This window comes from Balaenoptera physalus (assembly GCF_965194825.1).
Source record: "Balaenoptera physalus genome assembly, chromosome: 17".
Classification (NCBI taxonomy): domain Eukaryota; kingdom Metazoa; phylum Chordata; class Mammalia; order Artiodactyla; family Balaenopteridae; genus Balaenoptera; species Balaenoptera physalus.
Genome location: NC_138895.1, coordinates 15333641 through 15361066, shown reverse-complemented (window position 1 = coordinate 15361066; position 27426 = coordinate 15333641). Strand labels below are relative to the sequence as shown.

Below are 27426 nucleotides of genomic sequence, written 5' to 3'. Positions count from 1 at the left end.
AACCTCATAACTTGAGCTGTGTGAGAATAATGTTTAACACTATTTTCTAAGCAGTTAATAAATATTAATTAAATTATAGAACACTTGTTATTTTTATAAGTAAATACTCTTTGAAGGTGGAAGTGCTAAGATCTAGATGAGCCTGGCCTGGTAGAATTTTCAAATCATGCAAAAGGGAGTTCCCTTGTCAGCAGTAGGGGAATGACACAGGAATTTTAAGTTCTTGGTCAATAGTGAAATTTTTGGTCTCTACTGTTTTCTTTGCAGTTCTGAAATAATTCAGAGTAAAGATTTTTTTAAAAGTTCTCAGAAAACTAGATTATTAAAATGTATCTCTGAACATCCCATGTATAATCTGTGTTCTGTATAGATTTCCATGAGAAGAGCATGGCAATAAGGGAACATCTGGAAGGAGAAAGGCAAGGAGGACAGCTCAGGGGCAAGGAGAAGGCAAGGAAGCGGGAGCTTTAAGATTACAAGTGCTTTATGCTGTTTTCTAAAAGTTTTCTAGTAGACATCAACGCAGTTGGTAGCAAAGTGGAACAACTGAGTGCAGACCCTGAAGCCACACTCCCCTGGTTTTAAATCCCAGTCTGCCACCTAGTAACTGTGTGACCTTGGGGAAGTTACTTAACTTCCCTGGGCCTCGGGGGTTTTTTTGATCCATAAAATGGAAATAGTTGCAGTACCTACTTCATAGGGTTGTTGTGAGGAATAAATGAGTCTATGTATGTGGCGCTCTAAGCAGTTCTTCCCACATAATGTGTGTTAGCTATTATTCAGTCCTTTGAATTTAATCAATGTTCAAGTAGTTTTATTCATTTTAATGGCTCAGTATTCTACAAATGATAAAAGTTGTCAATATAGAAATGTATACTAGGGAGTCTCTTTGAAAATGAATTTTGTTTATTGAGTAGCTCTGTTTGTAACAGACTTCTACCTGGAACAAAGACAGAATTATTTGATACAATGTTAGTTTCTATGGTGCCTAGTGGCAATGATAGGTTTTTTGGTAAATATATGCTGGAAGAGGGAAGGAAGGAATGAGTGAATAATGCTAATATTAATTGGGTGCTATGTATCAAGCATTATTCTAAGAGCTTTACCAACATTTTCATTGAAGCCTTATAACAACCACATGTAGTCACTAAGAGTGTGCCCATTTTGCAGATGAGGAAATTGATGATCAGCGACTTGAACACCTTGCCCAAAGTCTCAGAGTCAGTGGGAGCTGGACAAGAAATTGAGTCCAGGGTGGAGGTTTTAGTCAATGTACTTAACTGTCCTCCCTTCATGAATAGTCTCTGAGTAATGGTTCATGAAAGGGAGTCAGGAGCCCTGGCTTTTCAATTTTAGCTCTTACTGATGCGTCTTTTTCCAACATGTAATGCACGCTTCCTTGCCTTACTTAGCTTTTCTCAACGTCCTCTTTAGCACCACCATTATATCATGTGTTAAATTCGATGTTACTGGAGACCGATTTGCTCTGCTTAGAAATGTCCCTAAACATTTTTTTATTTTTTTGTCTATTCACTATAATTCTTTCCCTTCTTCTGTTATTTTCTCCCTTTGGGGTACTCTGAGTGTATCTTTAATGTTTGCATATAATTTTAAGTCAACGGCTCTGGGTGGAGGTGGGAGCCCTGAGTGCAGATCTACATAAAAAACAAAACTAGCTACCGTGAATTTATTGTTGCTTTGGGGGCAGGCATTTTATTAGGTCTTATACATTGTCTTATTAATTTTGATGACCCCCCCAAAAAGTTATTATTACTTCCCTTTCAGATGAGAAAGCCTGTTCAGAAAAGCAAACTAATTTCCCCAGGATCTTAGAGCTAGTAAGTGGGAAAGACAGGATAAAAACCCAGGTCAGTCTGAAGCCACAGCTCAAGAATTGCCCCTTATAGTCTGCTGCCTGCCCTCTTCTGGAGAGGGCATGAGAGGTCCAGGAAACTAAGGGGTTCAGGGGACTTGAATGCAGAGTTTGCAGAAAGAAATTCAAGAAAGGTAATGGCAGGGCTGGGTTAGTAAAGTCCTCATATGCAGCCAAGTACAAAAAGGGCCAGATATTATCATAGCTATGTCCCTGCAGACAGATGGCTCTGTTTTTAAAACACCTATCTCATTCAGTTTATTTATTTAGGAAATTTTTTGAGTACCTAACCTGTGTTAGGCACTGGGTTCGTGATTAAATACTGAATCATTGAGATTGCTGGAAGTTTGCCCTGAGCAGTCTTCTAAAAATAAAACCTTTTTCTGATTGCTTTTATATCTTAATTGGATATAATGTTAAGTATCTTTGAAAATAGCACACTGGATTATTAATGACTGGTTCTAGGAATCATTCTCTCAGTTAAGCTGTGACCTTTAGCAGTTGATAACAGCATTTTAATAGAAACACTTATTTTCTAAAAATGAATTTTCACTTTGCAGTTGGTCTGTATTCTTACTGGGTTATGTTCAACATGAATGCTTAGAATGCTGTTTGCTTTCTGATAACAATGGATGGGAAAGTATTGATACAGAGGCCAGAATCTGAGCGTTTATGAACTTGGAAACTTTGAGGACAGAGTTTGGAGTTGAGGAATCCTAGTTGGAAAGTTAGTGACCCTGTTAGGCAGGACCAGGGACCTCTATTTGCTAAGAAAAGGTTGAAAGGGGACTGAAAAATTGCCCTTGGGGAATTATGCAGGCAAGAAGCCCAATGCCTTAACACATGTTCTAATACAGGACTAGAATTAGAGATCTACTCTGTATTTGCTTCCTAGTTTCCTCAGCATGGCAACCTCAGATGAGTCTAAAGACAGAATCTCGATTCTGCATAGCTCAAGTTCCACTTCTCAAGTTCCAGATCAGTGCTACTCAAAGTGTGGTCCCCGGCCACTGCTGACCACCAGCAGTTACTGGTCTGTGACAGAATATGGGCTGAAATTGAGAGTAAATGTTGAGAAACTTAAAAAAAAATTTTGACAGAGTAATTTTGTGTCTGACACATTGATTTCCCTTCTGAATTTTTATAACATTCATCTTCTATACCACATGATCTAACAATTGTGTACATTCTTGCATTTCTTGGAATTGCTTGGAATCATTTCTTATATCTTTAGCTCGCTTTACAAGCAGATTGTAAGTTCTTGAAGGCAAAGATTGAGTGTAAATGTCTTCAGCTCCGCTCATAACTTGGTTAAGTTTGGGAAGGCCAGCTAAGAAGGGTTAATACATTCTTAAGTGCTTGCAGAAAAATATTTGAATGCCATCAGCAATTTGAAATACATTTCATACCAGATATTAATGGTTTTCTTCTAAGAAAAAAGTGTCCATATTGGTCCAGAAAGCATGCTATAGACTCTATATTATTTTTCTCTTAAATTTATGGGCTATTGATTTATTATAAGATGCACACTGTAGTAGGACTAACAATGTTAATTAGCAGAACTAACATATATGTGCTCAAAAATACTTGAATTGAATGAAATTCTAGTCAGGCAGCTGATTGTAATAGTCATTATAATACTAGTATAATTACTAGGTAGATTTCTCATTTATACCACAGAAAGGGAGGATTCCATACTATATTTTCTTAAGTTGTCTAACTTCTTACTGCTGTACACTTGATGAAGGTAAAAAGTTCTCTCTGGAGAAATTTATCACCACAAACTTCTACTTTGCTAATTTGTTCACACTCATAATACCAAAGCCATAAATGCTATTCACATTTCCCAATTTTTTAGGTGGAGTGGATTCCTCCTTTGTGCCATTGCAATGTTTCTTGTGATATTCCCAATGTTTACTTTTCCAAAAAAGCTTCCTCCTCGACACAAGAAAAAGAGAAAGAAAAAATACTCTCCTGATGTTGCTGGTGACGATGACGTTATGAAGGAGAAACCAAACAATTGTGAAGAAGTGGACAAAAAAGTTTCTTCTATAGGATTTGGAAAGGATGTCAGAGGTAAAGTATATCTTTTGAATAAATACGTGCATGGCACTTCAGATCAGTGCTACTCAAAGTGTGGTCCCCGGCCACTGCTGCCCACCAGCAGTTACTGGTCTGTGACAGAATATGGCCTGACATTGAGAGTAAATGTTGAGAGACTTAAAAAAAATTTTTGACAGAGTAATTATGTGTCTGTTGAATCTAATAACAACAATAAAAAATTGGGCTTAAATTTTGTATGTTTTAAAATTTTCATTTTCTAGTAATTCATCTTTAATGTATCTTGCAAAAGTATCAGTAACAATAGACTAGAAATAATAATTAAAAAATAGTCCTTCGTCACAGATAGTTTGAGAAGCACTGATTTAGATTCTAAAGGTGAAGACTTCATACTGTAATTAGAGATGTCTGATTTTTAAAATAATTATTGCATTATACAATGGATGGTTTGTCTCAGGGAACCATGGGTTTGGTAGTGTGGCCTGATCCTTACATAAATATAAAACTTACCCCTAGGAAAGCATCTTGTTCAACAGTGGCTCTGTCAAAGCTTGAAAGTGGCCATGGAGAAGGGCAACCAGGGGATGGGTCTTCAAACCCAGCATAAAAACATCCAGAGAGTTTCAGTGATGTGTACTGGTCTATTTTTTCATTTTTATCTCTCTTAAAAAAATGACTTTATTAGAGCCAGATTAGGCAATCTCAAATCTAAACAACTTAATCTTAACCAAGCCATTTTTGTTCCATATTCAATACCTCTGTTGAATGGCAATAAATCCCTTTGTTCCAAGAAACCTATAATGCTACATTCCCATTAGTTCCTGTCTATTTCTTGAATTCTCTGAATTGATTTTTCTAACTTATGAAGCATAATACTTATCAAATGCTTACATCAGTTAAGGTTGTTTTAGGGTAAATTTACCTAGGCACATTATCATCTCATTTTGACTATGTACACAGTAAAGGCAAAGAGGAACCTTTCAGGCCTAGAAGGAAGTTACTAATATATTATGGAACTGTCCCTTCAGCCTAAGAATGGTTAGATTGGACTATTTTTGAAGACTATATTTGTTCAAAGCAGTGAAGTGACATTTCATTGGAAATGCTTCTTCCCAGTTAAGTTTTAGATTTGCCTTCCCCGCTCCCTTCTCATTATTTTGGGACAATGTGTACTTTTGGAACTGCCAAAATTACCTCTTCTCCTCTCATAACATAAAAGATTCTCTGGATGGTAGCTCTTACCCTGTGGACCAGTCCATCATTTTTCATGGATGCATGAGGGACCGTAATACTACCAAGGGAGTGACTTTTTTTTTTAAACAACCCAGTTGAGAGCAAAGTTGATGTTAAAAAATTTACAACATAGGAACAGACTAAGAGTTTTAATTTACAGAGAATATAAAGTAGACTCAAGGGGGGAAATAAAGGCTAAGCTAAAATGGTATATTTTATAGCTTAGAGGTAGATGGCTCGAATGTGGAATATATGCTCTGTTGGATAGTAGAGAAAAGGGAGAGAGAAGACTGATATGAAATACCAACAGCGGACACAACCGTTGATGGGAATGAAGTCCTTGGAGGAGCCAGTGTGGACAATGCTTTCAGTGTGCCATCTGTACTGTGGGACCTTCCCGTTGTCGAGGTGGAGGACCTCCTGAAGGTCTGTGGGTCTTCTTTTGCCTGAAGGTCTTCTCTGTAGGCTGGGAAAGTGCTTGACTCCTGCAGACTTCAAGTGCCAAGGACTTAACACCCTGGCCTCCCACGCCTAAAGCCATCTTAACCAATGGCTGATAAACATCCCAGCTCCATCCCCTCATGGGTGAGACAATCCTGAGGTATGTTTCTACATCCTTTGTAAGCCGCCCTTTCTTCCTGTGCATCACGTCAACACTCCCATCCAGTGTTTCCTGAATCTCCCAAATAAACTGTTTGGCCTTGAATCCTTAACTCAACTCCTGCTTTTGGGGGAAAGCTCACTTAGGCAGGCAGGTTCAAAAGCGGTAAAAGCCATCATGGGATTTTAAAATTATTTTTCAGAATTGAATCTATGTACTATTTTATTGGATGTCTTCTTGTACTGCTAAGGATTGTTCTTCTCCCTCTTTTCTATGTTCAATTTGATGGTTCAGGATATTTTCTTTTAGAGGAAAGAATAAGAGGAGTCTTTTGACAGTGATGGGTAGTTGGTTTATAAAATCCATTTTCATTCTGGTTTTCTTGTCAGTATTTCTGATTAATTCTCAACTTTTTCACTCTATGCCTTAATTATGATGACTGATCTTACTTCGGCAGTGAACCTTCCTGATTAGGACGCAGAGCTGGTTTATTTTATTACTTCTACTTGCACTGGCTTCTCTAATTGTATCTAGACTGGAACTTCCAGAGACACTTTCTTTTGTTAGAAAGGAATCCTCTTTAAATGGGACTATAAAGTGAAAATGTTTTGCTAAAAATTATTCAAGTGATATTGATGACATTGGAATAATGTTCAAATACAATATTTAAAATTAATTCACATATATCTTGCACATTTTGGTTTCTAATACCTTCACCTATAGGAAATGGCAGTCTAATATTTAATCTGATTTTCAAAAGGATCAATTGAATCTCTGGGAATCATTCCATCACTGATACAATTTGTATTACAAAGCTGAGATTCATTATTTAGGTCTTGAATGAAAGAGTGGTTGCTAAGATTTCATTTTGAGTTAAATCTGAGTTTGATTCCCAGATCTTTTTCCTCGTCCTGTTTTTTGGAATAAGGCTCCTTTTAGTCTTTATTTTATATTTGAAATCTGTGCATCAATATTAGCTTCTTCAAAGAGAAGGTGGAAAGGTGGCCAAGTTAGTATTTCTTAGTTCCTAAAAACAAAAATGATTTACACCATACAGAATGGTGCTCTTTGAGAAGTTTTATTGCAGAGAATGCAAGAAGAAAATACACTACACTTTCTACCCTCTGCCTCCACATTTGAATGATAGACATCGGGAAAATCTGACTCCGTGTTTCTAGATTCTTATTATAAATTATGCAGGAATAAGACTGTTTCAAAACACCACAAAGGAGAAAGTAGAATTTTTAGTGTGTCTGTATCACCTTCCCATAAGGAGATTAGCATTGATTGCTTCAACATCTTACCCATAAAAATAAACGGTTAAAATATTTAAGTGGATCAATTTTCCTGAGGTTTGAGGTCCAGCATTTAAAAAGTCTTCTAACTCTAACTGGATATTTTTCTAAACAGAAAGCTTTTGGTAGCAGTTAATCGTAAGAAAATGTTTATTTTATTTTATATTTTTCTCAAATTTATTTATTTATTTATTTATGGCTGCGTTGGGTCTTCGTTTCTGTGCAAGGGCTTTCTCTAGCTGCGGCAAGCGGGGACCACTCTTCATCACGGTGCGCGGGCCTCTCACTATCGCGGCCTCTCTTGTTGCGGACCACAGGCTCCAGACGCGCAGGCTCAGTAATTGTGGCTCACGGGCCCAGTTGCTCCGCGGCATGTGGGATCCTCCCAGACCAGGGCTCGAACCCGTGTCCCCTGCATCGGCAGGCAGATTCTCAACCACTGCGCCACCAGGGAAGCCCAAAAATGTTTATATTTGTGTCCACTTTTAACCTTTTAAGCTTCATTACTTGGCATTATTAATTAGCATAAAGTATAACAGACTTTCTCTGCTAGACTTTTGTTTGTGTTCAAGTAGAATATATTTGTCATCCTAAGTAAAATAGCTACTCTGAGGTGATGCACTGATTTAAAGAGGCTATTGGAAGTTATAGAGTATTGATCACTAGAGGGTGATGTTGTCATCATTTAATTCAATGACTATTCACTCTGTAGAAGCTGCTGTACCCCAAGCTGTGGCAGATCGGAAGATGAGTGAGCCATGGTTTGCCCTCAGAGAGCTTATAGTCCATTGAGGGAGACAGGACAAGTACAGATGGAAATATGCTAATGGCCAGAAAGGAAGATGGTGTGAGAGTCAGAGGCAGGCGAGGGAACATCTAGTTGGGGGATCAGGAAAGGTTTCATGGAGGAGGTGGGATTTGTGATGGACCTTGGAAGACTGGGTGAATGTCAGTAGGTGTAGGTGGGATGGTGTGGGTATTCCAGTCAGAGAGAGCAAAGGCAAGAAGGTCAGACTGGGGTGATGTATTTGAAAATGCAGTGTACTGAACTAGTGTATTGTGGTTGGTGTGTTGGATGTGCGTGGTGGAAGCCTGGGAGGTAAGGTTGGGAGGGTAAGGTGGGACCATATTGTGCGTAGAGAGTTCTAACCTTAACTGAGTTTGGCCCAAATGGGCAGTGGGGAGGTTTGAGCAGCCTTTGGCAAGCACTCTATTAGGTAGATTAGGGAGGGAAGGGAGTGGAATGGAAGGAGGGCGCCCAGCTAGAAAGCTACCGACAGAGCCCGAGAGAGGTGATGATGGTTTTGCTTAGTACAGATGGAAAGGACAGTAGCATGCTAAATTGGTTTTTTTTTTTTTTTTTGGCCACGCTGGGATGGGATCTTAGCTCCCTGACCAGGATCTAACCCATGCCCCCTGCAATGGAAACGCAGAGCCCTAACCACTGGACCGCCAGGGAATTCCCTCCTTGTCCCCTTTCAGTTGCTTTCAACTCTGCAGCCAGAAGGATCCTGTTGAAATGCCACTCCTCTGCTTAAAGCTTCTGTGGTCTCCCAGTCTAACCCCTGGTTACCTGCCTGCCCCCATATCCTTCTTGCAATCCCATTTGTTCATTCTACTTCAACCACATTGGGCTCATCACTGGTCCTCAAATCCGCCAGCACACTCTCACCTCAGGGCCTTTGCTCTTGCCATTCCCGTGTGGGGAATGCTCTCTCCCACACCCTCTTGCTTCCTTCAGGGTATTACTCAAATGGTCCCTTTTCAATGAGGCCTTGCTTGGCCACCATATTTAAAAATTTCTACCTTCCTCTCCAAAGCTTATCTCTTCCTCTGCTTTATTTTTCTCCTTAGCACTCATCACTATGTAGTATACTATGTATTTTACTTATCTTATTTATAGTCTCAGTAATGAGAAAGTAAGCTCCATGAAGGCAAGGACTTTTTGTCCGTCATGTTCCCTGATAAATTCCCACCATCTAGTAGATACTCAGTAAATATTTGAAGACTGAATTATTGAATGATGAGGAGGGAAGGAAGAGGTTGTGTCTATAGAATGTGGCAACTGCTATGGGAATGATGGGGAGGGAGGTACCAAAGTCGGTTTCAGGGTTTCAACCTCAGATGATGGAGAGAGGAATAGAGGGGCAGAGGGAATCAATTCTGAATTTGAGTTGCCTAAGAACAAAGAACCATTGCATGCGGCTCTTTGCTAGGTGTTTTAAAACCTAGTATAGCATGGAATATGTTAGAGGCAATACTTGACTCAGCAAAGAGAGATCACCAAAAGCCACGTGCCTGGGACATGCCATCTTAGCCTCTTGTGTTTTGCCTTTGCTCTTTTGCTGAATTGCACTTTAGCTTTAGGTTTGCAGCTTCTACTGAAAGCTGTTGCTTGAATTCCCCATATTTGCCATAAGAGCATTGCTCAGTGGCCTTTATATAAAACCCTATTTCTTGAGAACAGAGTTCTCACACTTCGCCTACCTAGGAAGCACCACGGGGGCTTCTGAAAACCCAGAGTGCTGGACCCCAGCCCAGAGTGTCAGATTCAGGAAGCCTGAGGTGTGGCCTGAGAATCTGCATTTTAACAAGTTCCCAGGTGATACTGATGCTGATGGTCCAAGGACCACTGTGAGAATCACTGCTCTAGAACATAGTTAAGAAAAGCTTTGTTTTCCACAAGGAAATTAGAATGTTTCTGCTAATGATGATTATACAACTTTCTGCTTTGGTGGCCAGGAAACTTGAGGGTCAAATTTGAAGCCCAGGAAGAATCTCATAGAAATATTTAATTCTCTTCTCTGGCTTTGATGTTCTGCTCTATTTACATCTTCTCTATTTCTCTTTTTTTCAAGGAAATATGATGAATTTATTTTTCTTTTTTTAATTGAAGTATTGATATAGTTGATTTACAATATTACTTTAGTTTTGTGTGTGCAATATAGTGATTCAATATCTTTATAGATTATACTCCATTTAAAGTTATTACAAAATAATAGCTATATTTCCCTGTGCTGCATAATATATCCTTGTTGCTTATTTATTTTATACACAGTAGTTTGTATCTCTTAATCCCATATACCTATCTTGCCCCTGCCCCCTTTCCTATTCCCACTGGTAACTAGTGGTTTGTCCTTTGTATCTGTGAGTCTGTTTCTGTTTTGCTATATGCATTTTTTTGTTTTACTCTTTAGATTCCACATATAAGTGATTACAGAGTATTTGTCTTTCTCCATCTGACTTATTTTACTAAGAATAACACCCTCTAGGTCCATCCATGTTGTTGCAAATGGCAGAATCTCATTCTTTTTCATGGCTGAGTAGTGTTCCATTGTAAACATATGCCACATCTTCTTTATCCATTCATCTCATCTTCTCTATATCTATTTCTTTGTTTCATTTCTCTTTTACATTTATTTTGTTGTACCTTCAGCTTCAGAGGCAAAATGTAAATGGTAACAGGCATGGCAAAGAATTCCTAAAAAAGAAAACACTTTTCAAATACTCAGTGCAAATTAACTGTGGGACTACTACTCATCAGAGTAGTATCTACTTAGAAATATATATAAACACTCATTAGATGTAAACAAGCAGGATTGTACTGTGGCCAGTAACCACTAATAATGTATTTTGGGCCCCAGTGGCCGCCGTTTCTGTCCACTGTCGGCAGGTGAGTGGGTCAGGAGCTCTGTGTGCCCACCCAGAGGTGACTGTGGTGTGCCAGGGTCATCCAGTTCCTTTTGCTCTTTTACTGGCAAACAGGGAACGCCCTTTGTCAGTATGCTGTGGGGTGGGGGAAGAAACTGGAATACTTTAATGGGGACTTGTGATTGGGGAACCCAGGGACATCATTAGTTCCAAAGAAAATGGGCAGGAAATGGGGGCACTTGGGGTTCTGTGTTGTCCATGTCCATGCGAAGAGCAACTTTGGTTTTGCTTTTACAGGAAGACGTGACTAAAAATAGTTTGATGCTCCTTTGTAATACGCATCGTAAAGTTGTATCTGCTACATGTCCATGAAATATACAAGAGGGTGCAAGATTTACAGGCCATAAAGGAGGTTATTGAGGTTTTCACTGCATGGTGATGGTATGTTTCCACCAGCTTTTTGATGCATCTGAAGGCTTAAAAGTATATAAATAATAAGAACTAAAAGATTGGAGGTAAAGGAAGTTTCGTGGAGAGATGTTAAAGAAAGCGATTCCAGGATTTTAATTTATGGAGGTGACTGAGTGATGGTATGGAGAGGTCAATGCCATTGAAAGAAGAATTTATTACTTACATTTCCCAAGAGAAGGGGGCACACCATGCCATATGGGGCCACAGGGGAAGCACCAGGTTCTGGTCAGGAAACAAAAGACAGGAGTGAGGGGAAAGCCAAGGCCAGAACCCTTATTGGGGTTTCCATGGGAAAGACAAGGCAGGACAGAGTAAACAGCTTACCACTGGCTAGTCTGAGTGAGTCCAGCAGACTCTGGGCTGCAGGGGTGGTTTCTAGTTGTCTGGGTGGTTTAGGGCAGGGGAAATACTGGCTTGGTGTGTGAGAATTAGATAACAAGGTGGTTGATCATATAAACTCAGGATTGGTTGGTTTCCATATAAAAGTTGTGCTCCCAGCTGAGCCCTTGCTATATCTAAGCACTGGTAGTCCAGTCTTTTCCCAGCCAGCAAGCTTTTTAAGATGTCAAAACATTATAAAATACAGAGAAAACGTGATTAATATAAAGCTTATGGGAAAAAAAGCTTCTGTATTACAGCCAGAGGTACACTCTTACCTGGCCCGATTCCACTATACTTATTATATGGAGCTCCCATTGCCTTTCTTTCCACCACTTTCCCTCTCCCCATCCTCTGGATGGCCTTTCCCAAGCCCTTGAGGACAAGGCTTAGGTTCAGCCCTGTATTTTGGCATCATGTTATTTTATAAAGATCTCCACATTCTACATAACAATGACCCTCCACTCTGGTGTTTCCATTTTTACCCGTGGTCTCCTTGTCTTTGCCCAATGGGAATTCTGTGCCTGGTTTTACTTAGTTCACTTAAGCCACCTTTCTTTGCTTGTTCAGTTGATATTTCCCTCAAATTTTACTTTGATTTAAGAAATTGGCATTATCTAAGACTTTCAGGAAAGGACTAGACTGTTTCCCAAGTATCATTCTAATTTATTGAGATAGATGGCTGGCAATGTCTATCTTAAGAAAATTTCTCTTTCTTTGCTTCTTTTCCTCTTTCACAAATATCTTTATTAAGCAACTACTACAGGATGAAGAATTCAGGATACATATATGAAAAGTTACCGTTCTTGCCTCAAAGGGAGCTAGAAAGGAAAATAGGCATAATAAAATGTAAGTCTTAAAATGGAGGTATATACCTTCTGAGGAAGTTGAAGGAAAAGGAGGAAGGAATTCCTAAGTTAGCAGCCTGAGTCAGGGAAGACTTCTCTAGGAGGATGACATATTGCTGCATCCTTTTAAATTTGAAGTTTTTTTGGCGGGGGGGTGGAATATAAAAGCAATGCATGTTTATGGTTGAAAATTTAGAAAGTATTTAAAAAAAAAAAATAAAGGTGAATTCCAACCTCATCCCTGAACATAAATGATTAAATTTTTTTATAATAAAGAAGTATATTTTGAAACTGGACAGAGGTGGTGATTGCATACCATTGTGAATGTACTAAATGTCACTGAATTGTTGACTTTAAAAGAGTTAAATTTATGTTATGTGAACTTCACCTCAAAAAATTATTTTTAAAAAGGTGTTTATTTTAATTTAAATGTAAGGAAAATAAACTGAATGGGCACTAAACTTCAGATAAATCCGTTTTTTTTTTTTTCCACAAGAAGAGATATTATTTCCAAAAATATCTATGTCAGGAAAATTATAAAAAGTATTAATAGGGGTCAGTATGTTTGGTTGATACTTAATGTTTATAATTTATACCTGGGTATAAATGTATGTTTCCAGGTAATAAAATCTAGTCAACAACTTTATAGTAATAATAATTCATCTGTTTTGTATAATAATAAACCAAACACTACCCCTCATCCTACTCTCAGTTTAATTTAAAAACATGCTATACTCCAATAAGAATTTAAAAAAATAAATAAAAGTAACCACCACCTCCCCAAATCCATAGAACTGTACATGAACAGAAAAATTAATTTTATTAATTGCTAATTTATTTTAAAAAAATGGATGACTGGGACTTCCCTGGTGGCGCAGTGGTTAAGAATCCGCCTGCCAATGCAGGGGACACGGGTTCAATGCTTGGTCTGGGAAGACCCCACGTGCCACGGAGCAACTCGGCCCGTGCACCACAACTACTGAGCCTGTGCTCTAGAGCCCACGAGCCACAACTACTGAGCCCGTGTGCCACAACTACTGAAGCCCATGCACCACAACTACTGAGCCCGCGTGATGCAACTACTGAAGCCTGCGCCCCTAGAGCCCGTGCTCCACAATAAGAGAAGCCACCACAGTGAGAAACTCGCACACCACACGGAAGAGTAGCCTCCGCTCGCCACAACTAGAGAAAGCCTGTGTGCAGCAATGAAGACCCAACACAGCCAAAAATAAATTTAAAAATTTAAGAAAAATAAAAATAAAAATAAATTTAAAAATCATGACAAAAGAACAAGATTGAAAGCTTATATCTACTTTAAAAGGGCTCTGTAGAAGAACTTAAAGTGGATGTGGAAATAAGATATCAGCAGGTAAAAGCAAATACAAACAACATATCGTGGGGAAGGAATTTTCTTGCAACCAGAAAAATATCAGAAAATGAATGGAAAGTTAAAAAATGTGCTAGAGCAGAAGCAAGAAGAACTATAATCCTGCAGCCTGTGGAGCAAAAACCACATTCACAGAAAGATAGACAAGATGAAAAGGCAGAGGGCTATGTACCAGATGAAGGGACAAGATAAAACCCCAGAAAAACAACTAAATGAAGTGGAGATAGGTAACCTTCCAGAAAAAGAATTCAGAATAATGATAGTGAAGATGATCCAGGACCTCGGAAAAAGAATGGAGGCAAAGATCGAGAAGATGCAAGAAATGTTTAACAAAGACCTAGAAGAATTAAAGAACAAACAAACAGAGATGAACAATACAATAACTGAACTGAAAACTACACTAGAAGGAATCAATAGCAGAATAACTGAGGCAGAAGAACGGATAAGTGACCTGGAAGACAGAATGGTGGAATTCACTGCTGCGGAACAGAATAAAGAAAAAAGAATGAAAAGAAATGAAGACAGCCTAAGAGACCTCTGGGACAACATTAAACGCAACAACATTCGCATTATAGGGGTGCCAGAAGGAGAAGAGAGAGAGACAGGACCCAAGAAAATAAACAAAGAGATTATAGTTGAAAACTTCCCTAACATGGGAAAGGAAATAGCCACCCAAGTCCAGGAAGCGCAGAGAGTCCCATACAGGATAAACCCAAGGAGAAACACGCCAAGACACATAGTAATCAAAGTGGCAAAAATTAAAGACAAAGAAAAATTATTAAAAGCAGCAAGGGAAAAACGACAAATAACATACAAGGGAACTCCCATAAGTTTAACAGCTGATTTCTCAGCAGAAACACTACAAGCCGGAAGGGAGTGGCATGATATACTTAAAGTGATGAAAGGGAAGAACCTACAACCAAGATTACTGTACCTGGCAAGGATCTCATTCAGATTTGATGCAGAAATCAAAAGCTTTACAGACAAGCAAAAGCTAAGAGAATTCAACACCACCAAACCAGCTCTACAACAAATGCTAAAGGAAGTTCTCTAAGTGGGAAACACAAGAGAAGAAAAGGACCTACAAAAACAAACCCAAAACAATTAAGAAAATGGTAGTAGGAGCATACATATTGATAATTACCCTAAACGTGAATGGATTAAATGCTCCAACCAAAAGACACAGGCTTGCTGAATGGATACAAAAACAAGACCCATATATATGCTGTCTACAAGAGACCCACTTCAGACCTAGGGACACATTCAGACTGAAAGTGAGGGGATGGAAAAAGATATTCCATGCAAATGGAAATCAAAAGAAAGCTGGAGTAGCAATACTCATATCAGATAAAATAGACTTTAAAATAAAGAATGTTACAAGAGACAAGGAAGGACACTACATAATGATCAGGGGGTCAACCCAAGAGGACGATACAACAATCATAAATATATATGCACCCAACATAGGAGCACCTCAGTACATAAGGCAACTGCTAACAGCTATAAAAGAGGAAATCGACAGTAACACAATAATAGTGGGGGACTTTAACACCTCACTTACACCAATGGAAGATCATCCAAAATGAAAATAAATAAGGAAACAGAAGCTTTAAATGACACAATAGATCAGATAGATTTAATTGATATTTATAGGACATTCCATCCAAAAACAGCAGATTACACTTTCTTCTCAAGTGCACATGGAACATTCTCCAGGATAGATCACATCTTGGGTCACAAATCAAGCCTCAGTAAATTTAAGAAAATTGAAATCATATCAAGCATCTTTTCTGACCACAACGCTATGAGATTAGAAATGAAATACAGGGAAAAAAACGTAAAAAACACAGACACATGGAGGCTAAACAATACGTTACTAAATAACCAAGAGACCACTGAAGAAATCAAAGAGGAAATCAAAAAATACCTAGAGACAAATGACAATGAAAACACGACGATCCAAAACCTATGGGATGCAGCAAAAGCAGTTCTAAGAGGGAAGTTTATAGCTATACAAGCCTACCTCAAGAAACAAGAAAAATCTCAAATAAACAATCTAACCTTACACCTAAAGGAACTAGAGAAAGAAGAACAACAACAACAAAAAAACCCCAAAGTTAGCAGAAGGAAAGAAATCATAAAGATCAGAGCAGAAATAAATGAAATAGAAACAAAACAATAGCAAAGATCAATAAAACTAAAAGCTGGTTCTTTGAGAAGATGAACAAAACCATTGATAAACCATTAGCCAGACTCATCAAGAAAAAGAGGGAGAGGACTCAAATCAATAAAATTAGAAATGAAAAAGGAGAAGTTACAACAGACACTGCAGAAATACAAAGCATCCTAAGAGACTACTACAAGCAACTCTATGCCAATAAAATGGACAATCTGGAAGAAATGGACAAATTCTTAGAAAGGTATAACCTTCCAAGACTGAACCAGGAAGAAATAGAAAATAAGAACAGACCAATCACAAGCACTGAAATTGAAACTGTGATTAAAAATCTTCCAACAAACAAAAGTCCAGGACCAGATGGCTTCACAGGTGAATTCTATCAAATATTTAGAGAAGAGCTAACACCCATCCTTCTCAAACTCTTCCAAAAAATTGCAGAGGAGGGAACACTCCCAAACTCATTCTATGAGGCCACCATCGCCCTGATACCAAAACCAGACAAAGATACTACAAAAAGAGAAAATTACAGACCAATATCACTGATGAATATAGATGCAAAAATCCTCAACAAAATACTAGCAAACAGAATCCAACAACACATTAAAAGGATCATACACCATGATCAAGTGGGATGTATCCCAGGGATGCAAGGATTCTTCAATATATGCAAATCAATCAATGTGATACACCATATTAACAAATTGAAGAATAAAAACCATATGATCATCTCAATAGATGCAGAAAAAGCTTTTGACAAAATTCAACAGCCATTTATGATAAAAACTCTCCAGAAAGTGGGCATAGAGGGAACCTACCTCAACATAATAAAGGCCATATACGACAAACCCACAGCAAACATCATTCTCAATGGTGAAAAACTGAAACCATTTCCTCTAAGATCAGGAACAAGACAATGATGTCCACTCTCACCACTATTATTCAATATAGTTTTGGAAGTCCTAGCCACGGCAATCAGAGAAGAAAAAGAAATAAAAGGAATACAAATTGGAAAAGAAAAACTGAAACTGTCACTGTTTGCAGATGACATGATACTATACATAGAGAATTCTAAAGATGCCACCAGAAAACTACTAGAGCTAATCAATGAATTTGGTAAAGTTGCAGGATACAAAATTAATGCACAGAAATCTCTTGCATTCCTATACGCCAATGATGAAAAATCTGAAAGAGAAATTAAGGAAACACTCCCATTTACCATTGCAACAAAAAGAATAAAATACCTAGGAATAAACCTACCTAGAGAGACAAAAGACCTGTATGCAGAAAACTATAAGACACTGATGAAAGGAATTAAAGATGATACCAACAGATGGAGAGATATACCATGTTCTTGGATTGGAAGAATCAATATTGTGAAAATGACTATACTACCCAAAGCAATCTACAGATTCAATGCGATCCCTATCAAATTACCAATGGCATTTTTTACGGAACTAGAACAAAAAATCTTAAAATATGTATGGAGACATAAAAGACCCCAAATAGCCAAAGCAGGCGTGAGGGAAAAAAACGGAGGTGGAGGAATCAGACTCCCTGACTTCAGACTATACTATAAAGCTACAGTCATCAAGACAATATGGTACTGGCCCAGAAACAGAAACATAGATCAATGGAACAAGATAGAAAGCCCAGAGATAAACTCATGCACCTATGGTCAACTAATCTATGACAAAGGAGGCAAGGATATACAATGGAGAAAAGACAGTCTCTTCAGTAAGTGGTGCTGGGAAAACTGGACAGCTACATGTAAAAGAATGAAATTAGAACACTCCCTAACACCATACACAAAAATAAACTCAAAATGGATTAGAGACCTAAATGTAAGACTGGACACTATAAAACTCTTAGAGGAAAACATAGGCAGGACACTCTTTGACATAAATCACAGCAAGATCTTTTTTGATCCACCTCCTAGAGTAATGGAAATAAAAACAAAAATAAACAAATGGGACCTAATGAAACTTCAAAGCTTTTGCACAGCAAAGGAAACCATAAACAAGACGAAAAGGCAACCCTCAGAATGGGAGAAAATATTTGCAAATGAATCAATGGGCAAAGGATTAATCTCCAAAATATATATGCAGCTCAATATTAAAAAAACAAGCAACCCAATCCAAAAATGGGCAGAAGACCTAAATAGACATTTCTCCAAAGAAGACATACAGATGGCCAAGATGCACATGAAAATCTGCTCAACAGCACTAATTATTAGAGAAATGCAAATCAAAACTACAATGAGGTATCACCTCACACCAGTTAGAATGGGCATCATCAGAAAATCTACAAAAAACAAATGCTGGAGAGGGTGTGGAGAAAAGGGAACCCTCTTGCACTGTTGGTGGGAATGTAAATTGATACAGCCACTATGGAGAACAGTATGGAGGTTCCTTAAAAAATGAAAAATAGAATTACCATATGATCCAGCAATCCCACTACTGGGCATATACCCAGAGAAAACCATAATTCAAAAAGACACATGCACCCCAATGTCCATTGCAGCACTATTTACAATAGCCAGGTCATGGAAGCAACCTAAATTCCCGTTGACAGATGAATGGATAAAGAAGTTGTGGTACATATATACAATGGAATATTACTCAGCCATAAAAAACAACGAAATTGGGTCATTTGTTGAGACGTGGATGAATCTAGAGACTGTCATACAGAGTGAAGAAGTCAGAAAGAGAAAAACAAATATCGTATATTAATGCATATATGTGGACCCTAGAAAAATGGTACAGATGAACCGGTTTGCAGGGCAGAAATTGAGACACAGATGCAGAGAACAAACGTATGGACACCAAGCGGGGAAAGCGGCAGGGGGTGGTGGTGGTGGTGGGATGAACTGGGCGATTGGGATTGACATGTATACACTAATGTGTGTAAAATTGATGACTAATAAGAACCTGCTGTATAAAAAATATATATATATGCTAAAACAAATTAGCATATAGATATTATTCATAATTATGAGTTTGAATCTTGAAGAACATGTCCAATTATGCTATGGATTTCCAGTAATATCAGTGAATACATAGGAAATATTCAAAGTTGTATCGCTTATAAAGGCAATCGCCCAGTTATCTGAAAAATTCAAGCATACAAACTATTTCTCTCCCAGATAGGCTGGATAAAGCCAATATTGTATATCTCCTCCTTGTTCTTTTGTTCACATTTTAATTTTTCTTTTAATGGGATTTTTAGTTTATAATCTTATCTAAATCCCTTTAGGATTCTTTAGCTTTAAAGAGCCCCACTTTAAAAAAGATGATCTATTTGGTCCTTCACATTTTTCTGTGGTTTTGCTAAGTCCACCACCACATGGACTACCCTTAGTTTTATGACATATGCTTCCTTAATACCTAACTCTCTCCCCGGGAGGAAATCAGGCATCTTTGGAACAGACTTCATTTTCTCATAAGTATATGGATATTGTTTTAGTACAAATTATTGCCGTGATGTAATAAAAAATGTTAATAAATAAATACATTCCAAGAATATTTTTTGAGTGCCCACTGAATGCCAGATCTGTGCCAGGTCTGGACATACAAAGATATACCAAGGTCCTGCCTTCATGGCATTTACATTCTCTTGAAAGAAGCAGATGGGAAAACATGTGCAGCTACAAAAGAACTGATGAGTATGGATGGCCAGGAACAGCGGGTGGTGGGAGGGCAGAGAAGGAGCACTTCCGTCTGTCTGGAGGGGCTGTGACAGCTTTCTCCAGGAGGGGATTAATCTCGAGACTCTGTGGATGAGCTTGACATTTGCCGATCGGACTTGTGGGGAATACAGTTAATAGCACAGAGATAAGAAAGACCCTGTTGTAGCACAAGGGGGTAACTGTTCTGATAACTGAGAGACTGTACGTGTCGAAAGTAATGCAGCTTACCTATTCCATGAAGATATGTAAAGATCACACACGTGAGTTAATTCACATTACAAACATGCAAACTATACAAAAGTATATTCACAAGAATCTTTTTTTATTTCTCTTTCCCAATCTTACTCCCATTCACAGCACTTCTTGGCATTATATATATTGAAATGTATACCTTCTACCATATATAAATCCATTGTTTTAGTTTGTTTTTTACCTAAATATTATATATATATTTATGCACACAGGCATATGTATATTTCTACAGCAGCTTGCTTTATTCATTAACAAAAATATTTCTTGGAGTTTCTTTTATGCTAGTACATAAAGCTCCATTTCATTTTTAACTACTACATAGTATTTCATTACATGGCTGTGCCATAATTTATGTAAACGTTTCCCATTGATGGACATTTTTTTTTTCCCTTAAATTTTTGCTCTTATAAATAATGCTGTCATGAAAATGCACATACATCTTGAAGCATATATATGGCAAGTTCTGTGAAATAAATGCCTAGATTCAAAAATGAGACTTTTCTCTCTTTCTTGAGAGATGGCTGGATAGGTACTGAGCCTGCACCTCTGGGCTGTCTGGCTCCTTTGGAGATCATTTCTGTTTGTTCCCCAATCCAAAGTCCCTGGGAGTGTCTGACCTGGTGGCCTTATCCCTTATGCCTTTTTAGCTGTATTATTTCCTGTTTCATAATGAGGCTGGAAGAACAGATGTCCCATATCATGTACCAATTCCTCTGCTGTGGGTGTCAGGCCAGAGAGCTGGCATCTCAGAAGTGCACCTACTCAGGGAAGTGTTAGTTGGGTGAAGTGGAAACTATAATTTAGGACTATATTGCAGGTACTTTATACATTTACTAGACTTCAGGGTCTTAACAAAGAATACCATTATTTCAGTCAATAAAAAATGCAAATCATTTATTTTAAGCAGTTTTTGAAACAGGAGTCATAGGTTGGGGGTATTTCTTATAAGGATATTTGTGTATGGGTATGTTTTTAGATTCTTTATTAAATTTCCTTATCCTAGTTGAAAAACTAAAAAAAAACCCCCAGATCTATTTAATAAAGGGGATGAGTTCTAATCAGTCATCAATTTTTCCTATATTGCTGAATGGCTATTTCCAGTTCATTTCAAAAGCAGTTCAATTTTCTTTTCTTCTCCATCCCTTGTTTATAACATTCATTTGTCATTTTTGTCATTTTATAGACCTACCAAGAGCAGCTGTCAGGATCTTAAGCAACATGACATTCCTTTTTGTGAGTTTGTCATACACAGCTGAGAGTGCCATTGTAACTGCTTTCATTACCTTCATTCCCAAGTTCATCGAGTCACAGTTTGGTATTCCAGCTTCCAATGCCAGCATCTACACTGGTAAGGCACTGCCGTTAGAACTCCTTGAAACCATGATCATTTTTGACCACTAAACTAAAATGCAATGAGTAAAGAGAAAGTTTGTTCTAACATCAAGGTGTTAAATTCAAGTTCATGAATAGCAATCTTCCCCCACCTCAGATTTTAGGAGGAGGAAGTCTTTGAATGTTTTCTCTTCGATTCAGATTGTACTAAAGTGTAACATTTTCACCAACTGTGTTTTGGAAAAGGGAGAACTTTGCATATTTGTGTTTTTACGGTTCTCAGTTCAAAAGAATGAAATGGGCAAACTTAAATCTGAATAAATCTTTTCATGGTCTGACATGAGTCTGAAAGTGTTAAATTTAAAAAAATTGATGATCTGAAATATAGATCATCTTCATGGATTTTCCATTCATAAATGTGAACAGGTTTTAATTGCATTACTGGAGGTGCTTGAAGTTAGAAAGGCAATCTGTGAATTTTGTTTTAGATGATGTTTTGTGTTGGTACCTAGACCCATAATACTTAGTGCTCCAATCTGTTTTTTTCCATAGTAAATTGGGTGCTCAGAAATGTGGGGACATGAATTCTCAGATATTGGGATTTTCAGTGTATTATATCATGTAATATCCTGGATATTTCCTTAGTGATTTCAAAGATGGTCAAATGACTGCATCTACCTAAGGCTCAATTTATTAATAAAGTATATTTAAGCAGTTAAGTGGAGAATTACAAGAGCTTTTGCAATGGCCGGCTCCCACTTTTCTCCTCCACGTCCACATTCAAACCCAGCAAGCTTGGATTATCTGAAAATTAGCAGACAAAATTATATTATTGTATTGATAGAAAGAGAAGTTGAACTATTTGGGTAATCATTTTGTTCTCTATTTCATTTTGCCCATAAAAAGACATACATATTGGGTTGTGGGTCCACGATAGCAAATCTTTTTATAAAGAGTATACTGCTATGGACATTGTAATTGTCACCTATAAATCTGTTTTTTTCTGTTGGTTTTAAATAATATATGTTTTGCTTATATTAAGGTAAAATTTACAGATTACATTATAATTTGGTTGTCAGAAATCCTGAACATCCCATTTTTTGTTTAATTCTTACACTAACCTTTGTTGAGCAACAATTCTTGGACAGGGAAACCACGAGTTGTCTTGTTGTTAGATCTGAAGCCATGTAACTGTCAAATGTGGTCTCAGTATTTCCCACACTAAGTTTCAGTATTAGAGGTGTTACTGGAAAGAAGGTTCATAGTCAAATAAATTTGGGGCTTGCTGAGTTAAACAAAATATTATAGAATCCTTTGCTGCTGGACTTTTCATAACCCTTAATATACCAATGTGCATTGTGAAACTCCCAAAGGAAAGTTCAAAGTACAGTCTCTCCCAAATTTATTTGACCATGAAATCTGACTTCTTTAAGGCATTCTTTCTCATGAATAGTGTTCTTCAGGACACACATCAGGAATCACTCTTAGTCCAGCCTGTGTGTCGCTGTTTCAGCCAGGCTAGGGAGCAGAGCCTTCTGGATTATCCCATTTCCCTCCAGATGCACCATTTGGACCTCGAGAGTTACCAGGCTGTGGTCCAGTGCTGAGCTGGGTAGGAATTGATGCATATTGAACCCATATTGACCAAGGCCATCTCTTAATTACTGGTTGAGGTAGAGGCTAGATAGACAACTTTCTGTGGACCTGGGGTCTTTGGCTGCAGAGTTCCACAGAGATGTGGTCAAGGCAGTGGTGACTGAGTGTGGCCTCCTTGGTGAAGAGGGTAAACGATTGAATAAAACTAAATCACGGAATTTGTTCATCCCACGTTCCAACATCTGGGTTAAAAAGAAGCAGTATCACACAGTGCCAATGCCATTCTGGTTTTGTCGTCAGCAGCTTTTTTTGTTTTTGATCCTTGCCAATGCAATTTATACAGTGTTTGGTAGTCTTCGGTGTTTTGATAAAAGGCCTTTCATTTCCAGCTCACATACTTTTTCCTTCCTTTCCAGACAGATAACAAATAATAATAGTCAAGAGATACTCAGATTGAGTAAGAGTAGAAGGTGGCCTGTCATATTACAGTAAAATTAAACAGGGATGATACTTCTTTTTAAAACTTACCTTGATTTTTTGAATTTGTATCAATTGAATCCTTCTTACTCTCTAAGCAGAGATTTGTATTTTTTAAGGACTTATTTAATTTAATCTTTTGTATTTAAACCCCATTCCATGCACATAAGTGACATGGAGAATTAAGAAATGTATCTGAAGATGAATTTAAAAATAGTTTAAATTACTCCTCTGACAAAGTTTTCGAGTTAAAGTTCTTTCTTCATTTAAAAAAATTACCTGACCCTCCATAGCAGTTTGCTTGTGTTGTGTTATATGGTAGAGCTGAAGCTCCGTACCCGTATCAAAGATGGGCCTTTGCTCACTCGCCCTCTCTCATAGCCATTGAATACCGACTCTGGGCACGGTGCTGTGCTGTGTGTGTGTGGTGTGTGGTGTGTGCCGTGTGTGTGGGGTGTGTGTTGTGCCGTGTGTGTGGTGTGTGCCGTGTGTGTTGTGCCGTGTGTGGTGTGTGTGTGTGTGCGCGCCGTGTGTTGTGTGTGGTGTGTGTGTGGTGTGTGCCATGTGTGTATGTGTGTGCATGTGTTGTGTGTGCATGTGTTGTGGGTATGTGTGTGTTGTGTGTGGTGTGTTGTGTGTGTGGGGTGTGTGTGTGTGTGTGTGTGTGTGTGTAGGCGGGTGGACACGGGGCGAGGCAGATATAAAGGCTCAAACCTGGACCTTAAGTTGCTTACAGATCTAAGAGGAGAGAGACAGCTTACAAAATAAGTTTAGAAAAAGCTGTTTAAATAAATGAATGGAAGCTGTGGGCCACAGAGATTATTTTGGCTGGCGGCGTGGCGGTGTTGAACTGCATGTCATGGCGGAAATGGCTTTTAACCAGGCTTTTATGGAGAAGTAGAATTGGACCGTTTGGAGTTTGGAGGTAAGGCGTTTGCTCTCTGTGCAGGACCAACTTGAACAAAGGCAAAGAGCAGGGAAAGCTGAGACTTGTTCTGGCTCCAGCCAGCCCCCCTGGCCCCACCCCCGGCCCCACAAAAGCTTCCCTCGGACAGACATGAGAGGGCTGTAAAGGCAAGCAGGTGGGAGGTGGGCTGGGCGGTGGTGGAGAGATGCATGCTTTCAGGTATTGCTGGGGGGGCACCTTTAGCATCACTGGGCTCATCTCATCACATTGGAGGCCCCTGTGCCCTGTGAGGAGGTGGTGACACTCATGAGTGTGTCACTAAAACACCTTCAGCCCACTGGTGTTTGTTTCTGTGCAGCAGTGAATCTGTGGTCACGTTGCACCCTCCCTGTTTATGGTCTTTCTGCTGACTCACTTAGAGTCACATTTATTGAGTGAAATGAAATATTATGAAGTTGATATTTTGGAAAAGCCTGAAATAGCGGGAAAAGCCCTGCAGGAGGAGTTAGACGGAGCGGTCATGAACCCTGCCCTGCTGGTCACCAACTCTGTGACTTTGAGCAGGTCACTTAACTCCCTGAACTTCAGCTAAAACTGAACTTTATCTGTCTGATGAGGATAATATCTCCCCTCTCTCTGTGTCAGTGTTGTTGTGAGGATCAAATGAAGTAGTAAATAATGATTTGTTCTGGAGCTTACCTAACTTCAATAGGTACAGCAGTATAAATTGAAAAATATAACTTAATCATGTATTCTAGGAAATAAAATTATTTATGATGATGATGACAGCACCTTACATTTGAAGTCCTGCATCTTGAACAGGTCTGAGAATGAAGCCTCTGTAATAATAGTGATGGTAATAAAATGACTGATAATATTTGTTGAGTGTTTGCTAAGTAGAAGATGCTAAGTATTTTTATACGTAAAACATCATTTAATGCCTATGCAGTAGGTATTATTGATTATGCCCATTTTCCAGATGAGGAAACAAAGGTCCAGAGAGGTTTAAATAACTTGCTTGAAGACATGCAAACAGTAAGAGCCAGGAGGCTGGAGTCTTGTACTCCTTGGAGTATATAAATGTGCATATGTGATTTTTATTGAAATACTATAATAGGCATATTCTATTGCCATAATTTCCAGTTAGTTTGTGGGGGGGGGTTTGTTTTTTTTTTTAACTATTTCTGGAGAAATGATAGTCTAAGATTCTACTTGGCCACCAAACCATGGTCAACAACATTTGTTTTTAGAGCACTGTGGTCTCTCAGCATCACCTTGGCTTTCCTGGGATCCCACCCAGGATTGTGCAGAATTATGAAGAGTTAGCCATTCGTTTGTCTTTACAACGGAACTAGCCTTGGAAAACTCTATTTTGTTTTTCACTGGAGAATAATCAAGATACTGGGTTGACCAAAAAGTTTGCTTGGGTTGAATGAATTTTTTGGCCAACCCAATACTTTTTTTCTGTGTCTTGAAAAGATAAGGGGATTAGGTTGGGGTGTGATTTTTAAAAATAGACTGTAACTTTTATTGCTTTCTAATTAACCAAATATTTGCCACCTGTCTCCAAGCACTGATTTCGAGTCGTTGATGAGAGTCAAGGCGGTGCCCCTGAACTCAAATTGCAGCCTCAGATTTGCCGCGTCTTTAGATACAAGTGAAGCATGAACATGCTTTGATTGGTTTCATTCTTCTGAGAGCATTAACAGCTCTTCTAGACCCGTTCTTCTACGAGATAGTTTTTAAAATTCATTTTGTACTAATTTTATAAATGTATACAAAGATTTTTTTAACGTTACAATTAACCTTTTAAATGCAGATAGACTGTATTAGCTGTGCACGTACTGTAGCATCACTGGCCATTTCCAAGGTCAGGTGATGAGGTTTGGCTCTGCGAGATGTATGAACACCACACTTAAACTCGAGAGAAGAGGAAGGTCCCCTGCAAACCAACATCCTGCAGCAGCCGCTAGAGTCTTCTCCCTTCTGTAGTGTTAAACAATCTTGAGATGAACAGAGGCTATTAGGAACTAAGAGAGACAATGATAGGTTTTTTTGAGCAGATAGGTATTTATCACACCGAATTACATTAGTTTTTCTTCAATGCCAATTAGAACTTTGGTAGAAGATTATACTGGACAGTAAGTCAGGATACTCAGATTCTGTTTGTTCATTGACCAATTAATTTAAGACATGTTTGAGTGCTTACCCTGTGGCTGGTTCTTAGCCAATGCACTCATGGTGGCGGTTAAGCAGGGTTGAGTTGCTTAAGAAGACTCAGAGGACCCAAAATGACAACTCCTACACATGGATGCTACGCAACTATAACATTAAAGTAAGAATGGACTGGGACTTCCCTGGTGGTCTAGTGGTTAGGACTCCGTGCTTCCACTGCAGGGGTCACGGGTTTGATCCCTGGCTGGGGAACCAAGATCCCGCAAGCCAAAAACAAACAAACAAACAAAGTAAGAATGGACTTTGCATCCACAGGCGGTCTCTGAGGGGCGCAGCAGGACCCACTTTCTCTCTTATCTCAGGCACCACTGAAATGTGCAGGGAACACCCAGGAAGCAGAATCCACATGGAGTCTCAGCTGGAGCTTTCTTTATTTTTGAAATACTTTTTATATTTTAAAATACTTCTTATATTTTTATTTCTTCTATATTTTGCTGGTCACATAGGTTCTTGCTCTGTACAGTCTCAATAGTAGAACTCTCCAGGGGGTCTTAGCACCGCCATGTACAGAACCGTCGTGCTCACTGTCATCAATAAAGGATGCTAGGGGCTTCCCTGGTGGCGCAGTGGTTAAGAATCCTCCTGCCAATGCAGGGGACACGGGTTCGAGCCCTGGTCCAGGAAGACCCCACATGCCGCAGAGCAACTAAGCCCGTGCGCCACAACTACTGAGCCTGCGCTCTAGAGCCTGTGAGCCACAACTACTGAGCCCACGTGCCACAACTACTGAAGCCTGCGCGCCTAGAGCCCGTGCTCCATAACAAGAGAAGCCACCGCAATGAAGAGTAGCCCCCGCTCGCCGCAACTAGAGAAAGCCCACACAGAGCAACGAAGACCCAACACAGCCAAAAATAAATAAATTAATTAAAATAAAATAAAATAAATGATGCTGATGAGCTGGGACAAACCATCCCCAAACTTCCCGGATCCATGGTTACAAAGTGACAGTATTTAGGCGTCTCACA

The 27426-nt window shown here is 38.8% G+C and overlaps 1 protein-coding gene across 4 annotated transcripts in view; it reads left to right on the top strand.

Moving 5' to 3' along the window:
• Positions 1 to 27426, top strand: part of SLCO5A1 (solute carrier organic anion transporter family member 5A1) — a 129146-nt gene that overhangs the window by 50351 nt on the left and 51369 nt on the right. For 3 of the 4 annotated variants that reach the window (XM_082433618.1, XM_082433617.1, XM_082433619.1), the window contains 2 exons: positions 3732 to 3949; positions 21098 to 21262. In XM_082433618.1, the coding sequence (XP_082289744.1) occupies positions 3732 to 3949; positions 21098 to 21262 (383 nt within the window). The remainder of the gene's footprint in view (positions 1 to 3731; positions 3950 to 21097; positions 21263 to 27426) is intronic. The other variant, XM_082433620.1, reaches the window with a different exon arrangement.